Source organism: Grampus griseus (assembly GCF_964374135.1).
Source record: "Grampus griseus genome assembly, chromosome: 16".
NCBI lineage: Eukaryota > Metazoa > Chordata > Mammalia > Artiodactyla > Delphinidae > Grampus > Grampus griseus.
Window position 1 is genome coordinate 27312045 of NC_139010.1, and position 27402 is coordinate 27339446.

General features: G+C 37.2%; 1 protein-coding gene across 1 annotated transcript in view; it reads right to left on the bottom strand.

Moving 5' to 3' along the window:
- The window catches only part of CFAP70 (cilia and flagella associated protein 70), an 88296-nt gene that overhangs the window by 38733 nt on the left and 22161 nt on the right, over positions 1-27402 (bottom strand). Inside the window, exons 7-15 of the mRNA XM_082674045.1 lie at positions 25500-25682; positions 23072-23166; positions 18914-19013; positions 14178-14312; positions 6421-6591; positions 5433-5513; positions 3760-3851; positions 1190-1250; positions 673-867 (exon numbers count right to left, since the gene is read on the bottom strand). Of these exons, the coding sequence (XP_082530171.1) occupies positions 673-867; positions 1190-1250; positions 3760-3851; positions 5433-5513; positions 6421-6591; positions 14178-14312; positions 18914-19013; positions 23072-23166; positions 25500-25682 (1113 nt within the window). The remainder of the gene's footprint in view (positions 1-672; positions 868-1189; positions 1251-3759; positions 3852-5432; positions 5514-6420; positions 6592-14177; positions 14313-18913; positions 19014-23071; positions 23167-25499; positions 25683-27402) is intronic.

Consider the following 27402-nt stretch of genomic DNA (forward strand, 5'->3'; position numbering starts at 1 on the left):
TGTAGCAGATGAGAATGTGAGTCTGGAGCCAGACTGCCTGAATTTGACCTTTGACCTTTGACGGGGTGACCAAAGACACCCCGTCTTTGACCTTTACTAGCTCTGTGATCTTGGGCAAATTATTTAACCAACTAATGTTGCAATTCTCCATCTGTAAAATGGGGGTACCTATCTCATAGGGTTGTTGTGAGGATTAAATTAGTAAAGTATGAAGCATTTAAAAATTTGTCTGGTATACAACAAATACTCAATAAATGTTAGCCATTATTATTTGGGAAATTATTATTAAGTAAATATTTCTCAAATCTTAGTGATTCTATGGACTAGGAAAAGGTTTGTAATGGGAGACAGAGATAATTAGTCATGGAATCAATACCAGGTACAGAGTTTCTGCCTGCTAGTGCAACACGAAATCTGGCCCCAAATCTGGCCTACTTCAAGTGAAGAATTAGTTTCTTAAAAGCTTACACTCAGGACAGATACTGAACCATTCCAAGCCTCTACAGGAGTGGAAGGATGTCTCCAGACATTCTATCCTAGAGAACATAGCTCTTTGCACCAACAGCAAGAAAGGTAGAGCACAGCTGAACATAACCAGAGAAAAAATAACTAGGTATGTAGAGAAGATGCTTCATAAAAATCCATGGAATCATTAAATAAATTAATATTTACCTTGAGTTGTTCTTTGAAAGCAAAGTATTTTCCAGAGCAATTAAGTTCATAGTTGAGCTGGCACTTCTGCTCCTCCAGGGTTTCACTATCCAGATCACTCCCCACTTTGACTGCCTGTTTTCCAAACATCCTGTGATACTCATTCAGAATGGCTCTAGAAATGTTCTTGATCTGCATGTGGTAGTCACTCACCGCCTAGAAAAATACAAAACGTCTGGTAAAGAGGCCTCAAAGAGGTCAAGACGTGGAATGGAAGTCTGAAACTGGATTGGGCTTTACATTCAATAATACTTTAGGTATAAATTGCCCTTTTCTTCCCAGCTCAGAAACCATCAGCCAAAGATTAAACACTGTATACTCTTCACTGAATGCCACTGGTCACAAATAGAAGCAGGAAGGAAAATATGTGAAGCTACAATTTCTCACCCCTTCTGGAAAACATACTGAAGAGCCCATGCATTATTTTCACATGGGTGTACTCAACATCTTAGAGTTTCACCTTGGCTTTTGTACTTGCCTTCTGAGCTCCTCCCGTCCGACGGGTAAGAGGCGGCCTTGGAGGTATCATTTCCTTGACCCTGTATCAGAAAAAAACAAAACAAAACTTTATTATATTCAGATTTATGTTCTTTTATTTCCCACCTCTTAAGGTCTAGGCGAGGGAGATCTAAGGTCAGTTGCCCATCACACTTGAGCACTGAGCTATTCTTTCATGTAAGAACCTCGACGTGAACCTCAGAACAGTGTATGGCTGTGGACTAGACAAGAAGAAAGCCACTAAGCAGCTAGCTGGAAAGTAGCTAAGTTGCACTTCTGGCTAATTTGAGCCCTGGCTTTACCCTTACACATTTTTTTAAACTGTTGTACACAAGCTGCTGGACTCAGGGGTTAGAAAGAGATGGGTGTTAACGACTTTATATGTACTCAGTAGAGTCTCTGAAAGCACAAAGTTTTGGAAATATAAATGGTACAGGCAAGTGAAAGCTTTTCTTTCCTTTCCAACAGGACAAAATGTGTACTCTTGGTCATAATTTATAAGACTGCATTAAACTACAGTAATGATATCAAACTTTATGGTGAATAAGAAAATATATTTTATCACAGTCAAACTACTTATGCCAAAACCTCTACCTTCCATTTTCATGAGCTCTTACAAGAACCTAAAGGAAATTAAGTTATAGCTCTTTCTTCTTACAGTTTCACATTCCTACTGAGGTATACTACACTGCCTTGAAGTTTACAAAAAAATTCACAAATTCAATTTTTCTTTAATAGGTCCTGTGTATGGGGGAATCCCCTGGTGGTCCAGTGCTTAAGACTTGGGGCTTTCGCTGCAGTGGCATGGGTTCAATCCCTGGTTGGGGAACTAAGACACTGCAAGCTGCATGGAACGGCCAGAAAAAAAAAAGTGAGAATAGGTCCTATGTAATTTTATACCTTGCTCATAATTCCTAATTTTAATTTTATTTATTTTAATAGATAATATATCCACATGATTCAAAACTTAAGACGTATGAAACAATATACAGTAAATTGTCTCCTTCCAACCTTGTTGTCCAGCCACCCAGTTTCCTCTCCAGAGACAACGTTATTCACTTATTCAAAATATATACTGAGTGCCTATTACCCATCAGGCACTTTTCTAGGTGCTGGGGATAGAGCATTAAACAGAGCAGACAAAAATTCTTGCCCTCATGGTGCTTACATTTTAGTCGGGGAAAATAGACAATAAATAACATAAATTGGTTAGTGATATGTGCCATAGAGAAAAATAGTGTGAGGAGGCAGATAGACTATGTTGGGGGCTGGGGGTGGTGGAGTTGGGGAGCATATTTCACCAGGGAAAGACTCAGTGAGATGACAGTACTTGAGTATGACCTGATGGAAGTGAGGAAACAAGTCATGTAGGTACCTGGGGTAAGGAAATTATAGGCAAAGCAAGCAACAAGTGTAAAAGCCTTGGTGCAAGAGTGTGTCTGGCATGTGTGAGGAATAGTGAGAGGTCAGTTTGGCTGGACCAAAAAAAATGAGGACAAAATATATGCAGAATATGTAGGCCCTTGTAGGCCACTGTAAAGCCTTTGACTTTTACTCAGAGTGTGATGGGGAGTTGCTGGTAGTTTCTGAACAGAGGAGTCACATGAATTGACTTCCATTTTAATACAATCATTATAGAACTCTATAATAAGAATAAGTTGCCCAAATGTCCATCAACTGAAGACTAGAAAAACAAAATGTGGTATATTCATAGAATAAAATACCACTCAACAATAAGGAAATGAAGTACTGATACATGCTACAGTTTGGATGAATCTTGACAGCACTATGTTAGATAAAAGAAGTCAGTCAACGAAGACCACATATGGTATGATTCCATTTATATGAAATGTCTCAGAGTTGGCAAATCCATACAGACAAAAAAGTAGATAAGTGATTGCTTAGGACTGGGGTGCAGGGTGTTGGTGGGGAAATGGCATGAGAGTTGGAGGAAATGCAGAGGGATTGAGAATGTATATGGAGACATTACTCTCCATTTTATAGAGATAAAAAGGATATAAAGGAATGCTATGAATAATTACACATCAACAAACTGGATAATCTTGATGAAATGGATAACTTCCTAGAAACACAATCAAAGCACTGTGGTACAATATAAAAATAGTTCTAAAAAATTACATATATTTACATGTGACAAGGGTGCGTGTGTGTGTGTGTGTGTGTGTGTGTGTGTGTGTGTGTGTGTGTGTGTGTGTATAATATAGGGACTTTACAATAACTCCAGAAGGATAAGTACCAAGGTGTTAAAAGTGGTTATCACTGGGTGAGTAGAAAGAAATCTGGGTATTTTTAGATACTTTCTTGTTGATTTTTTTTTCCTTGCCTATCTTGAAATTCTCAATTTTTTTGTAATTGGCAACATACTGCTTTTATAACAAGAAAACAAAAGAAACTTATCTGAAAAAATAAAAACAGAAAACTGTCTGCTGCTTAGCCCAAGAAAAATTACATTTATGTGGACAAAATGACTTACTTTTATTTATACCTAAACTGTCTTGCAAAGCAAGTATGAGAACCATTGCTACACACCTTCTGGCTAGTTCCTCCGGCATTCGCTTTGGAACCAAGGCTTTGTCCAGCTCAATCTCCAACACAATGTATGTCCCTGCTTCTACATATTGCTGTAAAGACATTTTTCTCTAATTTATTCTTTCCAGAAAAACAGATATTTATGAAAAAATTTTAGTAACATAAGATAATGCTCACAATATAATAAGTGAGAAAATTGTGTATATAACTATATATAGTGTGATTCTGACTTAAAACATTTTTTACATAGAAAAATAACTGGAAAGAGAAATAGTAACACTGGTTATCTCTTGCAGAAAAAGGTTTTCAATTTTAATCTTGGAAACTTCTACCCCAGCTGAAGTCTTGTTTAATTTGTTCGATACTGTTCTTGGAATTGTTTCAAGTGAATGCAATTCTTTCTTCTACCAAACCTTTCAGGAGTCATGAAGAAATAACCTCATAACCGTCTGACATTCCCACCCACACCCTCTTAAGTGCCATAGATCAACTTCAACCTCATGGACATTTCTACCCAGATTCTTGCCAGCATCCTAACTATCAATACAACATGTCCAAAACTGAACTTATCATTTCCCCTATATCCATCTCTATTTTTACTTTTCTCTTAATGATTCTGTCATCTTTCCAGAAAGTGAGGCTTGAAACCTGAGTTATCTTTAACTTTTCTTCCTCAACACCCCAAAGCTTTCAAATTCCACACCCTGCCTCCACAGGTTTTTTACTCTTTACTACAATCCCTTCCCTAGATTAAACTGTCATCAACACTCATCTGTACTGTAAATAAAACCTATAAACTGACATCTGAAGATCCTACCACAACTTCAACCTCTTTCTTCCATATCCTGGCAAGAGTACTGCTCTGAAACACTCATGAGGTATTTTTTCTACGTGACTTAAAAAACTTCAGTGTGAGTCTCTATGATAAGGCTTAACAGTCTCTCATCATCTATACAATGAAGCCCAAACTTTCTAGCAAGCCTTTCAAAGTCTTTCTAAAACTCACCTCAGTCTCTGTCCTCTTTATCACCTCCTTCTAGAACCATTACTTTCATTTCTCTATACCATACACTGAATTAATTGATGTACCCTGAATTCTGCTACCTTCTTCGTGCCTTGACTCAAGCTGTTCTCTGGCCCTGAAATTCTTCTCCTGAAATTCATTTGGCAAAGGGCTCTCTTTATCTTTCACTACTTAGCTTCGATACCACCTCTTCCTGAAGTCTTCTGAGACTGCCCCATCTGACTCCTCTGAGGCCACATAGCACTTTCATTTGTACCTCTACTACAGCATTCATCAAGATTCTTACAGTTAGTTATGTACCAGTCTGTTTTGCCCACCAGAGTGTTGAGTGTCCTGAGGGCAAACAAATAAATGCTGCAGATGATGCATCTTTGCATCTCTCGTAGTGCTTAATATAGCATAATTAATAAAAGACATAAATTTTTAGTGCTAGAAAGGACCTTGAAATTAATCTGGTATCCACTCCTTTTAGAGAGTCTCAACAAGACAAAGAATTTTACCCAAGGTCATAAACTAGTCGTGGCAAATATGGGATGGTTACTCAGATAACGAGCATTTTCCTGAGCATTTTCCACTATATCATACTATCTTGCTCAGTAAAGGACTGATGAATTTAAATTTAATTTTCAAACTCTTCATGCATAGTTACCTGTCCTTCTGGATTGTTGCAAAGAGAGGGTTCAACTTCCAAAGGAGTATCTGAGCTCTGAGATTTTATACTAGGTGCTTGCTGAAAGAAAATAAGCACACCTCAAAAATTCAATTCTTGGGACTTCCCTGGTGGCTCAGTGGTTAAGAATCTGCCTGCCAATGCAGGGGACATGGGTTCGAGCCCTGGTCTGGGAAGATACCACATGCCGTGGAGCAACTTAGCCCGTGTGCCACAACTACTGACCCTACCTTTTAGAGCCCACGAGCCACAATTACCGAAGCCTGCGTGCCTAGAGCCTATGCTCCACAACAAGAGAAGCCACCACGATGAGAAGTCCACGCAACACAACAAAGAGTAGCCCCCGCTCGCTGCAATTAGAGAACGCCCAGGTGCAGCAACGAAGACCCAACGCAGCCAAAATAAATAAATTAATTAATTAATTTTAAAAAATTAAATTCAATTCTTGGAACTTCCCTGGTGATCCAGTGGCTAAGGCTCTGCGCTCCCTATGCAGGGGTCCCGGGTTTGATCCCTGGTCAGGGAACTAGATCCTACATGCCGCAACTATGAGTTCATGTGCTGCAACTAAAGATCCTGTATGCTGCAACTGAAAGATCCCACATGCCGCAACTAAAAATTCCACATGCTGCAACTAAAGAAAAAAAAAAAGATCCCACATGCTGCAATGAAGACCTGACACAGCCAAATAAATAAATAATAATTTTTTTTAATTATTAAAAAAATTCATCTAGCCCTCTCAAGTCCTCCACTTTGGGGAGCTTGTCCAGAAATTAATAAAGCTGGTTCTTTGACTTCTAAAAAAAAAAAATTCAATTCTTACATGGTCTCCACAATAGCAGAAGCAAGGACCATTATGTTGCATCAAAACGCAAGCTAAACTGAGGCAATTCACCAAATGAGAAATCAGTGCAAGCCTCTGGAATGTAACAAAACCAGCAAAATCATCACCTTCTCAACAACCTACCACATCCCCAGGCCTAGACCTTGCTTCCATATCCTTTTCTTTGACTGTTTTCTCTTCTTTCAGGTTCTTAGAAATAACTGGTTTGGACACTGGAGAATTAATTCCTCCTATTTTATTATTCTGAATCAAATGATGGCCAGTATCCCGGAACAAGCTAAATGAACACTTGGTCTGAAAAGAAAGAAAGAAACAAAAAAATGTAATGACTCACAGGCAAATGAAACAAACGCAGTAAAAACCCACATTATTCATTAATATCATTTAGTTTTCTAGACAATTTCAATATGGTACAATCAGAGATGGATAGGAGAAGCAAAAAACAATTGTCTTGTCGTACTTGTTGAACAGGTGAAACCATCACAGAAACATAGCTGCCTACCCTGTTTTTTAAATTAATAAGAGAACTTTCAACCTGGCTTGATTTGGTGTCTCATAACTTATTACCAGAAAGCTTTTAAACTTTGACACATAATTTCAGATTAACTTTAAGTGGTAGAATTTATTTCTGTACAGGAAATATCATCTGTCTAAATACTACTGGCCTATCAATTATAATTTGAAGAATAGTGCAAGTTTAAAGTAAAAATTTGTATGGGAATATTCAAACTATAGATAAATAACTGGAAAAGAATCTTAAAATAATTTTTAAATTAAACAACATGGATGAATCTAAATGTAATTTATGCTAAGTGAAAGAAACAAGACCAAAAAAAAACGAAAAACAAAAGAGGGGAGGAGTGGACAGAGGTGGGAGAGAAGGTTAACAGATGAGGATAATGGATATTTTCATTATCTTGATGGTGGTGATAGTTTCACAGATGCAAACCTACGTCAAAAGTTTTAAATTGTACACTGTACATATATGCAATTTATTGTATGTCAATTATACCTCAATAAACCTAAAAGACAGTCCAACAATATTAAAGAAAAATTATAAATAGTAAATATCACTCACAATCTTACCACCTCTACAGTAATTGCTGTATTTCATATATTCTAAGATGCAAACTGTTTCAAATTTTAACATCTCTGGAAGAGAGAACTTTACATATAAGTGGTATTATACAATATGTAGTCATTTGTGTCTCCCTTTCATTCAGCGTGTTTTTGAGGTTCATCCATATTATAGCATGTATCAGTAGTTCACTTTTTTTTTCTTAATAAATTTATTCACAAAATATAGTGAGACTGTAGAGGGTCTGGGGGCTGTACACGGGCAGGGCCCTGGGGAGCTCTGTATATGGGGCCGGGAGACAAGGGAGCCTCCAGGTGGAAGGGTATTTTTTAATAAAAAAAATAATGGGAGGTACAACCACCCCTCCCCCCTCCCTGATTAAAAAGACACAAAAATAGACATCTCTGAGGTAAATGGGGAGCCTGGGGGCTTAAGGGTGTTGAAAGGGTACTTCGTGTTTTCTGCCGACACCGGTCACACACTGGAGCATTCTCCAATTCTAGCTCTTCTTCCCTGGTGAAAAGGCTGAAGCTATCCCGCAGAGACACCTTGCCCCCAGCAAATCCTTTCTTGGGTATGGGCAGGAACAGGTCACAAAAAACCTCGGAGGTCGTGGAGTGATACCCACAGGCCTGGCACTTGAGACAACTTTTCAACTGGCCCACAAACAAGTCCACAATCTTGCTGTCCTCTCGCTCGAGGTAAGCTTCCCATTAGGTTGGCTCGGTTGTCACCGCTTAACTCAGGTTCTAGCAGAGCCCCTCCGCAGCATGGTGGGTAGGGAGCTGGACTATTGGCCAGAACTGGTGGAGCCCGGCGGCCTCGTCAGTTGATTTCGAAGTGTAGCAGCTCCATGAGGAGCTTCAGAAACTCTTGGGCATCCTGCTGGCTGTATCCAGAGAAGGAGGGAACATATTTCTGGAAGACACCTCGGAATCGAGTAGGATTCACAGCTTCGCAGGAGTCAGGGTGCCACAGGGCACGAATCACATCTGCAAAGCCTTCAGAGTTCACTTTTTTTTTTTTTTTTTTTTTTGCAGTACGCGGGCCTCTCACTGTTGTGGCCTCTCCCGTTGCGGAGCACAGGCTCCGGACGCGCAGGCTCAGCGGCCATGGCTCACGGGCCCAGCTGCTCTGTGGCATGTGGGATCTTCCCGGACCGGGGCACGAACCCATGTCCCTTGCATCCGCAGGCGGACTCTCAACTACTGTGACACCAGGGAAGCCCAGTTCACTCTTTTTTTAAAACAGCTTTACTGAGATAAAATTAACATTCCATACAATTCACCCGTTTAAAGTGTAGTCAAAATTCAGTGACTTGGGAAAAAAAAATCTGATTTACAGGCCTAGGCAGCACCTTCCTGAGGATGTTTTTCTGCTTGGTTGAAACACAATGAAATATTTATAATTTTGGATATTCTCTGTTTAGGCTAGGGGTACTATAGACTGCTAGCCCATGAAGATTAAAATGGAATTCACTGGGCAATATCCAACCAAGTATCAGAATGGAACAGGCCACCAACAAGGGTGAAAGCAGGTTCTGTTTCAGCAGCAAGTCCAACAGAGACAAGGAAGTAAATTATTCCAGTTTTGCTCCAGGAAAAAAAAAAAATTCAATGATTTTGGCATATTACATTAATTGTAGTTCATTCCTTTTTTACTGCTAAATAGTATTCCCTAATATAGATATGCCACAATTTGTTTATTGATTCACCAGTTGTGGGCATTTGGACTGTTGTGAGTTTTTAGCTATTATGAATAATGCTGCTATGAACATTCATGTACATGTCTTCATGTAAATGCAGGTTTTCAGTTCTCTTGGGTAGGTTCCTAGGAATGATTTTCTGGGTTGTATGGTAAGTTTATGTTTAACAGAGATTTTCTATATAGTTGTTCTGCCAAGTATTGAGAGTGGAATATTGAAATTTCTAAATGCTACTGTCAAATTGTCTATTACCCCTTTCAATTCTGTTGGGTTTGGCTTCATGTATTATGAGATTCTGTTGTGTGTATTCACTTATAATTTACACATTATATATAATAATTTATAAATCCTATCCTTCTGATTAATTGACCCTTTAATTATTATGACATGCCACTCTATGTCTTTAGTAATATTACTCATCTTGAAGTCTATTTTGTCTGATATAAATATAGCTACTCAGCTCCATCATGCTTTCTATTTGCATAGTATATCTTTTCCATCCTTTTACTTCAACTTATGTGTGTCTGAAGCAAAATGTATTTGTTATAGACAGCATATCATTGAATCTTGATTTTTTTTAATTGAAGTATTAGTTCAATTACCATATTGTATCAGTTTCAGGTGTACAGAAAAGTGACTCAGTTATATATGTTTTTCAGATTATTTTCTATTAGAGGTTATTACAAGATATTGAAAACAATTCCCTGTGTTCTGAAGTAAATCCTTGTTGCTCATCTATTTTATGTATAGTAGTTCATGTCAGTTAATCCCATACTCCTAATTTATCCCTCCCCCCACTTTCTTTCCCCTTTGGTAACCGTAAGTTATTTTCTATGTCTGTGAGTCTGTTTCTGTTTTGTATATAGATTCATTTGTATTATTTTTTAGATTCTACATAAGTGATATAATATTTATCTTTCTCAAATCTTGATATTTTTAAAATGCAGTCTCATAATCTCTTTCATTGGGGTGCTTAGACTACTCACATATAATGTTATTGTTGAAATATTTACATTTATTATTTGACATTTTGCTATTTCTTTTCTATTTATCTTGTCTTTTTTGTTCCTCTCTTCCTTCTTTAAGTGCCTTGTTTTAATGTTAAATATATATATACTTGAGTATACGCATATGGTATATGTACACAAACACAAACACACACATACACACACACACGCTTTTCTTAGTGGTTGCTTTAGAGATTACAATATGCATCTGAACTAATCACAATCTATTTCACACTGAGACTAATTTAATTCTGATAAAATATATAAACTTTACTGTGCTATAGCTCCATTCTATCCTCTTTCCTTTATGCTACTATTATCATATAAATTACATCTATGTATGTTACAAACCCAATAATAAAACTAATGCTTTATATAATCACATCTTTCAAAGAAATTAAGAGCAAATATGAGAAAAACATATATTTCTAAAATCTTTTATACTTACTTACATTTAACCATTTCTAGTGTTCATTTCTTCTTGTGGATTCAATTTATCATTTGGTTTATATTCTTTCAAGCTGAAGGACATACTTTAGTAATCCTGGCAAGACAGGTTTATTAGCAACAGATTCTTTCAATACTTGTTTATCCATGGATGTGTTTATTTCACCTTCATTTTTGGTTGATAGCGTTTTCATTCAACACTTTGAATCTGTGTTTCCATTGCCTTCAGGATTCCATTGTTTTGGATGAAAAATCAACTGTTAACCATGTTGGTGCTCCCCTGTAAGTGATGAATCATTTTTCTCCTGTTGAATTCACAATTTTCTTTTTCTTTCAATAGTTCACTATAATGTGTATACTATAGACTTCCATATGCTTTTCCTACCTGGAATTCTCTGAACTTCTTAGGCATGTAGATTAATGTTTTTATCAAACAGGGGACATTTTCAGACATTATTTTTATATACATAACTTCTGCCTCTTTCTCTTTTCTCCTAGGACTCTCATTACAATATGTTGGTTGCTCTCCACCAAGATCTCCATTTCAACCAACGACATTGTCAGCCATGGGTCCTTCACCCACTGCTCCAAATTTTGTGAGCCCTCTCTGTGGCAGCAAAGTTGCTGGCCCTCACAGCCCATCCTGCCCTAGAAGAACCACCTCACTGATTAAGCTAAATTAGAGAAGAGGTAGGGGGAGGTGGTTTAGGAGCAGATCTAGGCAAGAATGCCTCAAACTCCATTGTTTTTCATGCATGAATACTTCTCAGTTTGTTGATGCCTTTGGTCAATTTCCAGAGCACTGAAATGGCATTTTGTCAATTTGTCCAGCTTTACAGTTGCTTTTAGGGGGAGAAAATTTGACAACCTCCTCACTCAGACATACCCAGAAATGTTTCCTCCCCAGTATTTTTTATATATTTAAAAAATTATGATTATATATTTTTAAAAAGTTATGATCATAGTGGATGTAGTTTTATATCCTTTTTCATTTAACAGACTATCACATGCATCATCTGTTTTTAAAGTTTTCATGAGAATAATTTTTAATATATGCACAATATTCTCCTTCATATGGGTATAATAAAAGTAACAGGCAAAAATGTTTGTGTGTCAACTATATCCCTAGTTCTTTACATATTTTATCTCATTTAATATGTAAAACAATTCTAGGAAACAAGCAGTGTCTCCATTTTACTGATGAATAAAGTTAAGAGAAATTTAGTCACTTGCCCAAAGTCAGTAAATGGCAGCCTGTCTGGCAGTTCCAGAATTCAGTCTAGAAACTGGCCTGACATCAAAGCCTATAACCTTTCGGTTAATATATTGTTTCCCTCAGATTCACCAAAAATATCTTGATATGATTGATACAATAAAGTGCTTTATATTTTAGAAATAGTAGCCATCTTCTGATATGTATTCAAATATTTTTCCCAATTTTTTAGTTACATTATAATTTTGTTAATGATGGTTTCTTCTATGTATAGAAGATTTTTATTTTTTGGCAATCTAAATCTTTTATATCTTTCATTTGTTTTCAAGCACAGGAAGTCTTCCCTTAATTCATATCTTTAATTAATAGACACTTCTATTTTTATAGACTTCACATTTAACTTATTTTAATAAACTCACTTGGAATTTATCATGATCTATGCTATATGTAAAATTTTTGCTTTCTTTTTTTCATTTAACTATCTACAAAACATTAATGATTATCTTTTTAATGGATGCATATTCCACCATTTTTATTTACAATAATTTATTAATCCTTTCTCTATTATTAGACATTTAATCTTAATTTTAGTCTTGCTATTATTGATCCCCAAAAGTTTTCATGAATAGGAGGGTTTTGATCCTATTAAATGATTTATTTCAGACAAATCCCTATAAGTTTGATTTCTGATTCAAAGGATACTTATATAGAGTTTATGACTCAGTTGGTTTTCAAACAGCTGATGGATCTTTCATGACTCTGTTATTGAGAAATACTTGTCCTAATAATGATAAAATAGTAATACGTTTTTGTTGTTATTACTGTTGTGTTTTACAAAGCCTCACTTTCTCCTAAGAAGAAACATGATAAAGTTGATTTTTTGCTTAAATAAATAAATAAATAATGTGTATTTTAACACCTGAAAATTGCAAGAACTATATTATAGCTCATTAATCAGTACATATATTTAAGTTTTTGCATACTTAACACACAATACTTCATTATTTGGAAGATTTTCTTTCCAACTTTATTGAGGTAAAGTTGAAATACAGGCTTACTCTGGAGTTATTACAAGTTTGGTTCCAGACCACCTCAATAAAGCAAATAACTGCAATAAAGCAAATAATGGTTATCTTGGTTTCCCAGTACACATAAAAGTTATGCTTACACTATACTGTAATCTATTAAGTGTACAATAGCAGTGTCTTAAAAAACAATGTACAGGGACTTCCCTGGTGGCACAGTGGTTAAGAATCCACCTGCCAATGCAGGGGACATGGGTTTGAGCCCTGGCCTGGGAAGATCCCACATGCCATGAACAACTAAGCCCATGTACCACAACTACTGAGGCTGTGCTCTAGAGCCTGCGAGCCACAACTATTGAGCCCACGTGCCACAACTACTGAAGCCCACGCGCCTAGAGCCTGTGCTCCACAACAAGAGAAGTCACCGCCGCAACGAACAGTAGTCCCCGCTCGCCACAACTAGAGAAAGCCGGCACACAGCAGTGAAGACTCAATGCAGCCAAAAATTAAAAAATAAAAGTAAAGATCTTAATTTAAAAATACTTTATTGTTAAAAAAGGCCAAAATGATTACACTAGTGACAACACAGATCCCAGATCACAATAACAAATATAACAATAATGATAATGTTTGAAATAGTGTGAGAATTAATAACATGCGACACAGAGACACAAAGTGAGCAGATGCTGTTGGAAAAATATCACCCATAGACTCGCTCATCATCTCAGGGTTGCTGCAAACCTTCAATTTGTAAAAAAAAAATGCAATATCTGTGAAGAGTAATAAAGCAAAGGGCAATAAAATGAGGTATGCCTGTATAATAAATTACATATTTAAAATATACAATTTGATCAATTTTGACATGTGTATACACATGTGAAGCCATTACTGCAATTAGAATAACCAGTATTTCCATCATCCTTAAAACTTACCTCATATTTCTTTTGTAGTCCATTCTTCCCTCTATCCCTGTTCCCAAGCAACCACTGATCTGCTTTCTGCCACTACTTTCTGATAATTGTATTTCATTGGCAGTATACAGCATGTACTCTCTTTCGTCTGGTTTCTTTCATTTATCATAATGCATTTGAGATCCATCCATGTTGCACGTGTTAATAGCTCATTCCTTTTTATTGCTGAGTAGTAGTCCATTGTATGGCTATACCATATAATTTGTTTTTCTGTTCACCTATTGATGGAGATTTGGGTTGTTTCCAGTTTTTGGATTTCATTATCCTAAAGTTTTTAAGGTTCAAGGGCAGAAGACTTCAAGGTTCCATATTTAACATCCCAGTATACCAGCTGGTTCCAAATATCAATTGCAAAGCTATGTGTGCTAAAGATGTAGGTAAACACATACATAAGAATAAATTAGGATGATACCCTCTCTTCAAATTTTTCTTACCTTTTCATAGACTGTGCTACCTAAGTAAGGGTAAACATGAAAAGCTCCCCGAATCCTCTTCACACCTGGATACAGCAATGGCACCATATTAACATAAGCCACACCATGAAATGAAAGCCGACCTTCATCATCAGTCTAAAGGAATAAAAACAGAGAGCTGTTAGTGCTACAGAGTAATGTAGCTGAAGTATGGAACTCTGACTTAGCAGTTCAAAGACCTGACTTTAGGACTAGCTGAGCTACTTGATTTGGGTCAGTTACGTAGACATTTTGGGTCTCTGCTCATTTATCTATTTATTTATAATTGGGTTTAAAAACACCATGATCTCTGAGATAACGTATACTAACACTATGAACAGTAAAGATAATAGTTGGATCAACACATATGCAAACTAATTAATAATATATATTCAACCAAAATGTCAATTTCACCATGTTGCTTCTTAGAAAAAAGTGAAGCTTTGCAAAAATCAGTAATAACAACAAAAGCTTAAAAGAAAACAGATTGTGGCCTTAGCTTTAGTTTACAGATTCATACGAATGAGAGGGGCCTTACAAATCATCTGCATCAGTGACGACACATACGATTTAATTTATGCTTAAGTTCTAACCAATTAGTGGAGGTGTTTTAGAATACTGTGTTGAGAAAGATTCTGTGTCCTTATTTGGGTTCAAAAGAAAAGAATGCTTTGATTGATCAGTAATATCTGCCATGGATGAAGGAGGATGACTGACAGTCTGCTGTCATGTATTTGCCAACCCTAATCTCATCTAAATTCTCATTACAAAGATGAAGAACATGTCAGTAAATATATTTTAACATAATTTTTAATGGTTGTATGGTTTGCCATAGAAAACTTTTATAAGGAAAAAAATCAGTGGAAGAAAGTTTAGTGAAAGAAAAAAATCAGTTTAGTGAAAGAAAACACAGTTAATTTCTACAAGGTTAAAAGTAATCTCTTTGAGGGACTTCCCTGGTGGTCCAGTGGTTAAGACTTCGCCTTCCAATGCAGGGGGTGAGGGTTCGATACCTGGTTGGGGAGCTAAGATCCCACATGCCTAGTGGCCAAAAAACCAAAACATAAAAAAAGAAGCAATATTGTAACAAATTCAGTAAAGATGTTAAAAATGGTCCACATCAAAAAAAAATCTTTATAAAAAAAGTAATCTCTTTGATTTAGCTGATTATAACAATAATTAGAAATTAGATTAAAAGCCCTATCTTCATGTGATAACATTATATTGCTTTAGAAATCTAAGGAATGTTAGCCAATACATATTATATATTACAAAGATACCAAAACCAGACAAAGATATCACAAGAAAAGAGAATTACAGGCCAATATCCCTGATGAGCATAAATGCCAAAATCCTCAACAAAATATTAGCAAACTGAATTCAACAATACATTAAAAGAATCGTACACCATGATCAAGTGGGATTTATCTCAGGGATGCAAGGATGGGTTAATATCCACAAATCAATCAATGTGATATACCACATTAACAAAACTGAAGAATAACAATTATATGATCACCTCAATAGATGCATAAAAAGCATTTGACAAAATTCACCATCCATTTATGATAAAAACTCTCAACAAACTGGGTATAGAGAGAACATACCTCAACATAATATAGGCCATATATGACAAATCTAAAGCCAACATCATACTCAAAGGTGAAAAGCTGAAAGCATTTCCTCTGAGATTGGGAACAAGACAAGGATGCCCACTCTTTTTTTTTTAACATTTATTTTTATTTATTTGTTGATTTATTTATTTATTTTTGGCTGCATTGAGTCTTCGTTGCTCTGCACGGGCATTTCTCTAGTTGCAGCGAGTAGGGGCTACTCTTTGTTGCGGTGCGCCAGCTTCTCATTGCAGTGGCTTCTCTTGTTGCAGAGCACGGGCTCTAGGCATTTGGGCTTCAGTAGTTGTGGTTAGCAGGCTCTAGAGCACAGGTTCAGGAGTTGTGGCGCACGGGCTTAGTTGCTCTGTGGCATGTGGGATTTTCCCAGACCAGGGCTCAAACCCGTGTCCCCTGCATTGGCAGACGGATTCTTAACCACTGCATCATCAGGGAAGTCCCAAGGATGCCCACTCTTACCACTTTTATTCAACATAGTATTAGAAGTCCTAGCCATAGCAATCAGACAACAAAAAGAAATAAAAGGAAAACTGGAAAGGAGGAAGTAAAACTGTCACTGCAGACAACACGATATTGTATATAGAAAATCCTAAAGACACCATCCAAAAACTACTAGAATAAATGAATTCAATAAATTTGCAGGATACAAAATTAACATACAGAAATAAGTTGCATTTATATATACTAACAACAAATTAGCAGAAAGAGAAATTAAGAAAACATTCCCATTTTAAAATGCATCATTGGGATTTCCCTGGTGGCGCAATGGTTAAGAATCCACCTGCCAATTCAGGGGACACGGGTTCAATCCCTGGTCTGGGAAGATCCCACATGCCACGGAGCAACTAAGCCCATGTGCCACAACTAAAAATCCTGCATAAAGAAACTAAAACATGCCGCAATGAAGATCCCATGTGCTGCAACTAAGACCCGGTGCAGCCTAAATAAATAAATAAATATTTTAAAAAATAATAAATGTTTTTGCACAGTGAAAGAAACTACGAACAAAATGAAAAGGCCACATACTGAATGGGAAAAAATATTTGCAAACTATATTTCTAAAAAGGGGTTAATATCCAAAGAACTCATACAACATCAAAAAAAACAAACAACTTGATTTAAAAACAGGCAGAAGACCTTAATAGACATTTTTCCAAAGAAGGCATACAGATAACCAACAGACACATGAAAAGATGCCCAACATCACTAACAATCAGGGAAATGCAAATCAAAACCACAATGAAATACCGCCTCACACCTGTCAGAATAGCTACCATCAAAAGACAACAGATAAGCACTGGCGAGGATGTGGAGAAAAAGGAAGCCTCATGTACTGTTGGTAGGATTGTAAATTGGTAAGATCCTATGGAAAACACTACAGAGGTTCCACAGAAAATTATAAATAGACCTGCCATATGATCTAGCAATTTCACCTTGGGGCATTTACCCAAAGAAAACAAAAACATGAACTTGAAAAGATATATGCACTCCAATGTTCACTGCAGCATTACTTAAAATAGATATGGAAGCAACCTAGTTGTCCATCAAAAGATAAATGAAGATGTGGTATGTATATATATAATATATATATATATATATATACACACACTATGGAATATTACTTAGCCATAAAAATTGAAATCTTGCCATTTGTGACAACATGGATAGATCTAGACAGTATTATGTTAAGTGAAATAAGTCAGACAGAGAAAGATTAATACCATGTCATCTCACTTATACATGGAATCAAAAAAAAAAGACTAAAACAAAACAAAAACAGACTCAGAGATACAGAGAAAAAAGGGTGGTTGCTGGAAGGGGTGGGAGAAACAGGTGAAGCAGCTTAAGAGGTACAAACCACCAGTTATATAACAAATAAGTTACAGAGATATAATATACAGCATAAAGAACGTGGTCAATAATATTGTAATAACTTTGGGGACAGATGGTTACTAGACTTATCATGGTGAACACTTCATAATGTTTGCAAGTGTCAAATCATTATGTAGTACACCTGAAACTAATAATATTGTGCAACAACTATATTTCAAGTTTTAAAAAAGACTTTTTGCAGGGGACATTTCTTAGGCTATTTCCCATGGTTTTCTTCTTCAGCATGATAGGAAGCAACTGTTGGCATAGTAAGTGGGATGAACTGAAAACACAGTCATTTGGACAAATGCATTTATTTTTATCATAAACAAACAAACAAAATACAGTAGAGAACTTTTCTAGGCTCATCAAAGCTGTATCTTTTCAGCATAGTAGTACACCTATGAATCCTATTACTCTAATTAGTGGGCTAAAACAATTTAAGTAGGTAAGTCTAAAATAAATTTAGAAAGATGTAGTAGGTTGAACCATATTGCCAATATTTAACTACTTTTGATGTATTAAAAGGCTATTTGGGGGCTTCCCTGGTGGTGCAGTGGTTAAGAATCTGCCTGCCAATGCAGGGGACACAGGTTCGAGCCCTGGTCCGGGAAGATCCCACATGCCATGGAGCAACGAAGCCCGTGCGCCACAACTACTGAGCCTGAGCTCTAGAGCCCGCGAGCCACAGCTACTGAGCCCATGCTCTGCAACAAAAGAAGCCACCGCAATGAGAAGTCTGCACACTGCAACAAACAGTAGCCCCCACTTTCCGCAACTAGAGAAAGCCCGCACACAGCAACGAAGACCCAATGCAGCCAAAAATAAATAAATTAAATTAATAATTTTTTTTAAAAAAAGAAAAGAAAAGCATTAAAAAAAGCCATTTTTCATGGTTTTACCCATGTTAAAACTATAATAAAGAGCTAGAGGAAAACAGGATAACTGAGAATAAAGCCTAAATAATTGTTAGTGGACAATAGGGAACTAGGGTTACCAGTCATCCTGATTTGCCAGGAACAAGGGAGTTTCCTGGGATATGAGACTTTCAGCACTAAAACCGAGAAACTATTAAGCAAATCAGGATGAGCTGGTCACCCTAGGGAGCAGCCACACAGTTCATATTTTCCTTTGGTATCAGAATTAGAAGCAGAAAAACAGGTTGGGTCTGACCCAGCATTTCTTATATAAATATTTTTAAGTAAACTAATTTACCTTCTCAAATTTAGCAGATTTCCCTTTGGGTACAGTAACCAGAGGAACCCTTGTGATCTCTACAGGCCAAAATCGACAATCAGCAATTCGCTTCTGAAAACTGCAGATCAAAAATCAGCCCATTAGCATTACATGCAAAAATGGGGTTAGTATAATTTAGGTCAAAAGGAAGTATTCCTCTCTTAAAAAGTAATGGAATACACATATGTAAAAATTTTTATTAGGCGTGTGGGCTTTTAAAACCTTCTCATAGGGCTTCCCTGGTGGCGCAGTGGTTGAGAGTCCGCCTGCCGATGCAGGGGACACGACTTCGTGCCCCGGTCCGGGAAGATCCCACATGCCGCGGAGGGGCTGGGCCCGTGAGCCATGGCCGCTGAGCCTGCGCGTCCGGAGCCTGTGCTCCGCAACCGCAGGGGCCATGACGGTGAGAGGCCCGCGTACCGCAAAAACAAAACAAAACAAAAAAACCTTCTCATAGCAATAAAATTCCAAAAATAATTATACTATACTGCTAGCAGAAGCAAATTGTATATTTTTGAGAGCAGTTTGACAACATGAATCAAAAGTCTTTAAAATGTTCATAGCCTTTGACCCACAAATTCCACTTCTAGTGATTTATTCTAAAGAAATAATCAGACAAGTATGCAAATAGTATAAAGTACATTTATTTCTACTGTGAAAATAATCATAGTAAGACTTCCATTGTCAGCTCAAACACATAAAGAGCTTGGAAGCTATCACTCCTGTCCTCACAACAAGAAAAGAGCTGGTCAGGGACTTCCCTGGTGGTCCAGTGGTTAAGAATTCACCTTCCAATGCAGGTGATGAGGGTTCGAACCCTGGTGGAGGAACTAAGATCCCACATGCCACAGGGCAACTAAGCCCGTGCGCCACAACTACTGAGCCTGCGCACTCTGGAGCCCTAGCGCCACAACTAGAGAGACTGTGCGCAGCAACTACTGAGCCCGCGCACCACAACTAGAGAGAAGCCCACACGCCGCAACAAAGAGTCTGCGTGCCTCAACTAAGACCCAATGCAGCCAAACAAATAAATTAATTAAAAAAATAAAGGCATATGTAAGGAAAAAGCTGGTCAAACTGAAAATCAATGACTTTTCTTAGATCCATCTAAGAATTAAGTTCACAGGGCAAATTGCCACCTGGAAGTTTAGAGAAACAGGCAAGTACAGAGAATCACAGCTGAAATCAGCTTACAGGCATCAGAAGCCATTAGAGCCAGTAACTGGTAGAAACACTTTAATGATAATTTTGAAAGATTGTTGGAGGCTGAGAGTGAACTAACCAGAGAGTTAAAAACTCCTGGGTGCCCAGTCTTAGGGGGTCCCCACACGTTCTTGGGTTTTAAATCAAGGAGCTCCATCAGACTCTCATTGTGAAAGCAAGAGAATAGCCTTAGGCAGGGAGAAAGGAAAGGTAACCATATTAAAATATGTCCAGAGTATTCTCCATAACAAAGGCCTGCTCTGTAAGGGAAACTACTTCACCAGAGTTTTATCTGACCCAGGGAAAGGGCAATTAGACAACTCCAGTCCTATTTAGCCTTCCTGTCTCACACGAAGAGAGGAAGAAAAAAAGACTATTACACACTTATGAAGTCACAACCTACGGGCTCAAACCCATTAAAATACTGAGATTTAATCACAGGATTATAGAACACTTCCCTTCCCCAACACCTTACCGCCACACATCAACAGGATCCAGTATAATAACAGTGAATTATAACTGAGAATCTGCAAAACACAAACCCTGTTTAGGAAAGAGCTCTTAGCAAAACCAAAGACAACAGGGAAGGAGCAAAAGGACACTGAAGCCTCTAGCATCTACAGCTACAGCAAGTGTTAAACACAGCCTACCTCCTAGCCAGGTTAACATAAAAACTCACAGTAAAAAACCTAATTACCATATTTCTTACTACCCAAAACATAATGTCCAGTTTTCAATAAAAAACTACAAGGAATGGTAAAAGGCAAGAAAAAATACAGTCTGAAGAAACAAGGCTAGCATATGAACTAGACTCAGATATGACACAGATTTTGAAATTACCAGATAGAAAATTTTAAATAACTATGATTAGTATGTTAAGAACTCTAATGGATTAAGCAGACAAAATGCAAGAACAGATGGGTAATGTAAGCAAAGAGATGGAAATTCTAAGAAAGGATCAAAAGGAAATGTTAGAAATCAAAAACACTAAAAAAAAGGAACAATTCTTCTGATGGGCTTATCAACAGACTGGACATAGCTGAGGAAAGACTCAGTGATCTTGAAGCCACTGAGCCAATAAAAACTTCCCAAACTGAAATGGAAAGGGGAAAAAAATTTAAAAATCACAACAGAATATCTAAGAACTGTGGGACAATTACAAAAGGTATAACAGGAATACCAGAAGGTGAAGAAAGGGAGAAAGAAGCAAAAGAAATATCTTAAGTCATAATGGCTACAAATCTTACCAAATTAATGGCAGATACCACAGATCTAGGAAGCTCAGAGAACACCAAGCACAATAAATACAAAAAAAAAAACTACACCTAGGTATATCATATTCAAACTGCAGAAAACCAAAGAGAAAGAGAAAATCTTGGAAGAAGTCAGAGAAAAAAACACCTCACCTATGGAGGAATAAGGATAAGAATTACATTGGGCTTCCTTTCAGAAATCATGCAAGCAAGAAGAGAGTGGTGTAGAAACAAACCACCAACCTAGAATTCTGTATCTAGTGGAATTATCCTTCAAAGGTGAAGGAAAAATACTTTCTTAGTCAAACAAAAATGGAAGGAATTTGTGGCCAGTAGACCTGCCATGCAAGAAATGCTAAAAGTTGGGGGCTTCCCTGGTGGCGCAGTGGTTGGAAGTCCGCCTGCCGATGCAGGGGACACAGGTTTGAGCCCTGGTCTGGGAAGATCCCACATGCCACAGAGCAACTAAGCCCGTGCACCACAACTATTGAGCCACGTGCCACAACTACTGAAACCCGCATGCCTAGAGCCCGTGCTCCCCAGCAAGAGAAGCCACGACAATGAGAAGCCCACGCACTGCAATGAAGAGTAGCCCCCGCTCGCCGCAACTAGAGAAAGCCTGCACACACAACAAAGACCCAACACAGCCAAAAATGAAAACAAATAAATTTAATTTTTTTAAATGCCTATTAAAAAAAAAAGAAATGCTAAAAGTCTTCAGAGAAAAGGAAATGATGTGGGCCAGAAACGTGGATCTACATAAAGAAAGGAAGAAAATCAGAGAATGAAACAGATTAAAGTAAAATAAATTAAAATTTTTTTCTTATTTTTAATTAGTCAAATAGATAACTGTTCAAAGTAATAATAGTAACAATGTGTCCTTAATAACATATCAGCAAATCAAATCCAACAATGTACATTAATATTATATACTACTGTCAAATTGGGTATATAGGAACTCTGAAATATCTGATCAATTTTTCTGTAATCCTAAAACTGTTCTAAAAAATAGTCTATTATTTGAAAAAACAGAGATTTTCATTCAGATTATACATATATTGATAATCCTCTATTTCTCACCTCTCCCTAATCTCCAGGTCACTGTGACAGAGACCGATAGTTACCCACACAAAACTGTGTCATGTTCTGCTTTAGTATATAAATCCTGATCTAGTCTGGGTGACAATGTGTCCAACAAAACCATTATTTCCTAAGCCTCTTTTGCATCGAGAGATGGCCAATGAGATGTAAACAGGGGTTGTCAGATTCCAGGAAGGTTCTATAAGAGGGGCTAATACAGCCAGCATGTGTCCTTTTTTAATCCATAAGCACTCCCCTCTTCCAACATTCCGACAGGAATGTGAAAGTGCAGGCTGGAGCTCCAATAGCCATCTTGAACCATGAGACAACCTTGTGGATGGAACGTACATGTTAAAGAAGGTAGAGCAAAGAGAAAGATTGAGCCTGGATACCTAATAATACTGTAGAGCCACCACACATACCAGCTCTGAACGAAACAAGAATCCCCCATGGTTAAGCTACCATCACTAGAAGCCTGCTATTAGCAGATGTGGTGGAAGAGAACCTCAGGATCACCTTAACTCAAATATAAATAAACAAAAGCAACATTTCTTCCCACCTACATCTCTGTTGGTTAGACATATTCCCTCCCTCTTCCTACCTGATCACTGCAGGAGGATCAAGGTAGCAGCGACTTTCCAAGTCCCAAGTAATCCTTTTCTTTATGCACTCTGCTTGGTTCCTAAATTCCCTGTCCTATAAAATCATAAGACAGAGACTTTTACTCTCTCAGTATGCCATGGTTGTCTCCTGCTCCATCTGTGGGGCATTCTTTTAATGGATTTGGTCACAATACTTTTATTACTACTACTAATACTACTATAAGTATGACTACTACTGAAAATACTACCACCATCTTAAATTTTAGGGTACTTTACTATTAATACAGTATATAAAATAAAATACTTATATTATCCTTATATCAATCTAATACTAACTGCCAAATATTCACTCACATAACCTTAATCAGTGATTCTCAACCGTGGATGCATATTAGAATTATCTGGGAGCTGATAAAAAAAAAATCAAAAACTGGGCATTGGTATTATTTTAAAAGTAAATTCTTATGTAATTGATCTGGGTTAGAGCCTGGCCATGGTTACTATTTTAAAAGCTTTCCAGGTGACTGTGATGAGCAACCAGGGTTGAGAACTAGTTATCTAAATTAAAATGCAATATAAAATCTAAATATCTAAAATAAAATATCTGCTCTAAATGAAAACATTAATGTAAGAAGAGTATGAATTTTTAGTAATCACAATGATGAGAAAAGACACTGCACAATGTTTTTAAAATATTGCTAGCCTTATCTCTATTTAAAATATTTAGAATCAGATACTGAAAGTAATTCAACCACTCATTGTAAAATTACTTTATTGAATGTTTCCACTAATGATTATCAGCTCATTCAAAATACATTTGCAAATGTGTTTACAGCATTTTCTATGCTCTTGACAAACATAGGTTGTAGAAAAATGTGAAGTAAGAGTGAAAGAGAAAGAAAGAAAGAAAGAAAGAGGAAGGGAAGGAACAAGAAGAAAATAATTTCAACAACTGAAATGTTCACCAACAGGAGACTGGTTAAGCAAGTTAAAGTATGTCTATACTTTAAAAAAAGTATATCATAAAGCAAGTGTTAGCGCAAGTTCGTGTGCCGAATGCACAGCGAGGCCAAACAAACCAAAACGTTGGAGTTTGGAGCAGAGAAAAAAAGGTTTATTTCAGGGCCATGCAAGGATACGGGTGGCTCATGCCATAAAAACCCCAAGCTTTCTGAAGAGTTTCAGCAAAAATTTTTAAAAGCCCGGTGTGGGGGGGGCAGGGGGGTCGCAAGGTATGTGATCAGCTCATGCACAATTCTCTAATTGGCTGATGGTGAGGGAACAGGGTGGTGTCACAGGGGTTAACATTTTCAGTACTTAGGCTCCAGGAGGCCTGGGCCTATGTGCTCATGGTCATCTTCCATTTGGTGGGGGGTTTTCACATCTGTAAAACAGCTCAGGAAATGTGCCTCAAATATTATTATCTAGGTACTTCAGAGAGGAGCTAAAGCAGAGGATTTGGGGGAAAGGCCTGTCCCCAGAAGGTCCCATAGGGTCCTGCTCTGTTATACAAGTACAAATAAAGAAAGAAAAAGAATGTGGAAGAAATCTCCAAGATACACTATAAAGCGAAAAAAGCAAGTTGCAGAAGTGTGTGAGTATGCCACCATTTGTGAAAAAAAAAATGACAGGGAAAGAATACGTGTAGGTATACGTGTGTATGGGTATGTGAAGAAAAAACACATTTTCCCTACTTCCAATATGATTAAGCACTTATATATACTCAATTAAAAAGAAATAAATAAACATTTCACACTTGAGATAAAGCAAAAATAGCAGAGTCTTCTTGACAGGTTCTAGATCTCAAAACAGCAAGACTTTGAATACTTCCTATAAATCTGGACTCCCTAAAGAAAAACAAGTTGATCCCTGACTTTTACTACACTGATGTCTTTGAGCCAGTCTTTCTGAAATCTGACTCCCTTGCATCCTTTTCGAGGAAACTTTACTTTTCTAAATGTTTTTGCTTCTGAGTCTTCTTTTGACTATTTACTTTTGCTTTTATATGCGTAAAAATGTAACCAGAAGGAAACACAAGAAACTATAACAAAGGTTAACTACCAGGGTGATGATCTGGGAAGGAATTAGGAAGAAGAGACATGGAGGAGGGGGGAGACTTTAACTGCATATCTCTTAATGTTTTATTTTGACCTGTAACTGTATTATAACCTACTCATAAATAAATAAATGTCAAATAAAATAAAGAATAAATATGAATTAAATCAATGATTTTGTTTGTTGGACTTAAGAAGTCAGGAAATATTTTAATCAGAACTTTATAGATAATTGTTTTATTTTGACATACACCTGTTTTATTTTAAGAGGTGATGGATGTATATGAATTACAGTGATTTACAAACTGTAAACATATGTTTTATCATATGTCAGTGCACTGAGATTATCACCAAATCCGCCTAATTCTCTCACCTCAGGATGGTTGAGTTCCCCTTCTTCTTCCTCATAGGGCCCACCAACGATGAAAGCATCAGGAATGTTATTAGCTCCTGGAGCCAGAATGTTGGCAATAGGCCATTTTTTGGGCCGAGGAACAGGTTCTCTTTCCCCTCCAAGCTTCAGAGTTCCATTCTTGAAGAAAATGGGATAGTCTTTCTACAGAAATAAATACCATGTATCAGGAAATTTTGTGAAAGACTTTGAAGTGGACAAAAAAAGATTACTGAAGTGTCTTTTCAATGGAATGCCAGGTGTTGTCTAACAGATCCTTCTGTGATTATCTGTTTCTAAAGAGGGGCCTGTGTCCTTCATTGTCTTGCTATTTTATAATTCCATAATTTATAGAAAATTGATAATAATGCAAATTATTCTTGTCCATAGATATGGACATGTATTTTGTCCAGTGGAGATATAATTGATCATTGCACTATGGCTGATAAGTTTTGAATTATTAGCAAATATATTTCAAGATTCCTAGTTGCTTGTATATATGGGTCATTTGTTCAGATTCTCCTTTTTCAAAAATATTTCTTTATTTCTTTATTTGGCTGGGTTGAGTCTTAGTTGCAGCATGTGGGATCTTCACTGTGGCATGTGGGATCTTTAGTTGTGGCATGAAAACTCTTAGTTGCCACATGTGGGATCTTTAGTTGTGGCATGAAAACTCTTAGTTGCCACATGTGGGATCTACTTTCCTGACCAGGAATAGAACCCGGGTCCCCTGCACTGGGAGCACAGAGTCTTTAGCCACTGGACCACCAGGGAAGTCCCCAGATTCTCCTCTGAACTGGTTTAAACACTTTATGTCATTTTATATTTATATGAGAGTCATGATGTACCTTTTTAAAACTTATCTTTTAAAAAATAAACAAATCTGACAAAGGGCTAAAAATATAGGCATTTTCATATCTGTAATTTATCTAAAATATACTTGCAATAGAAAATTGATAAAGTTATAAACAGACAATTTATAGAAAGAGAAATTCAAAAATCCAACATTTAAATAAAAACATGCTAAAAATCATTAATAATAAGTGAAATGCACATTAAAACAATGAGATACTATTTTAAACTGTAGATGGGCAAAGTCAAAGTCTGAAAATATTGTGTTGACAGCATTGTGAAGAGAATGGTATGCTTATACATAGTTGATGGAAGTGTAAGTTTGTACAACTATGGAAAGCAATTCTGTAGCCTCTTATAAAAAGTAAAATTGGCATAACCTGTAACTCAACTATTCTAGTTCTTTGGGTTAAGTTTTAAAACTTCTGTGAAGGAGGGGCATTTCTAGAATAGCAGAGTAAGAATCTTTGAAAATCTGCTCCTCAAAAAAAACCCAAAAAAACCAATGCCAGCAAAAATTGTCGAAATTAAGGATGCCAAGACCACTCAGGGCTTCCCTGGTGGCGCAGCAGTTAAGAATCTGCCTGCCAATGCAGGGGACACAAGTTAGAGCCCTGGTCCGGGAAGATCCCACATGCCGCAGAGCAACTAAGCCCGTGTGCCACAACTACTGAGCCTGCGCTCTAGAGACCATGAGCCACAACTACTGAGCCCATGTGCCACAACTACTGAGCCCACATGCCACAATACTGAAGCCTGCACACCTAGAGCCCATGCTCGCAACAAGAGAAGCCACTGCAATGAGAAGCTCGCTTACCACAATGAAGAGTAGTCCCCACTCACCGCAACTAGAGAAAGCCCACGTGCAGCAACAAAGACCCAATGCAGTCAAAAATAAATAAATAAAATAAATAAATTTATTTAAAACAAAAGACCATTCAATAGGGACAGGACAGTCTTTTCAACAAATGGTGCTAAGCAGGTGCTAGTTATTCACGTGCAAAAGAATGTAGTTGGTTCTTACCTAACACCA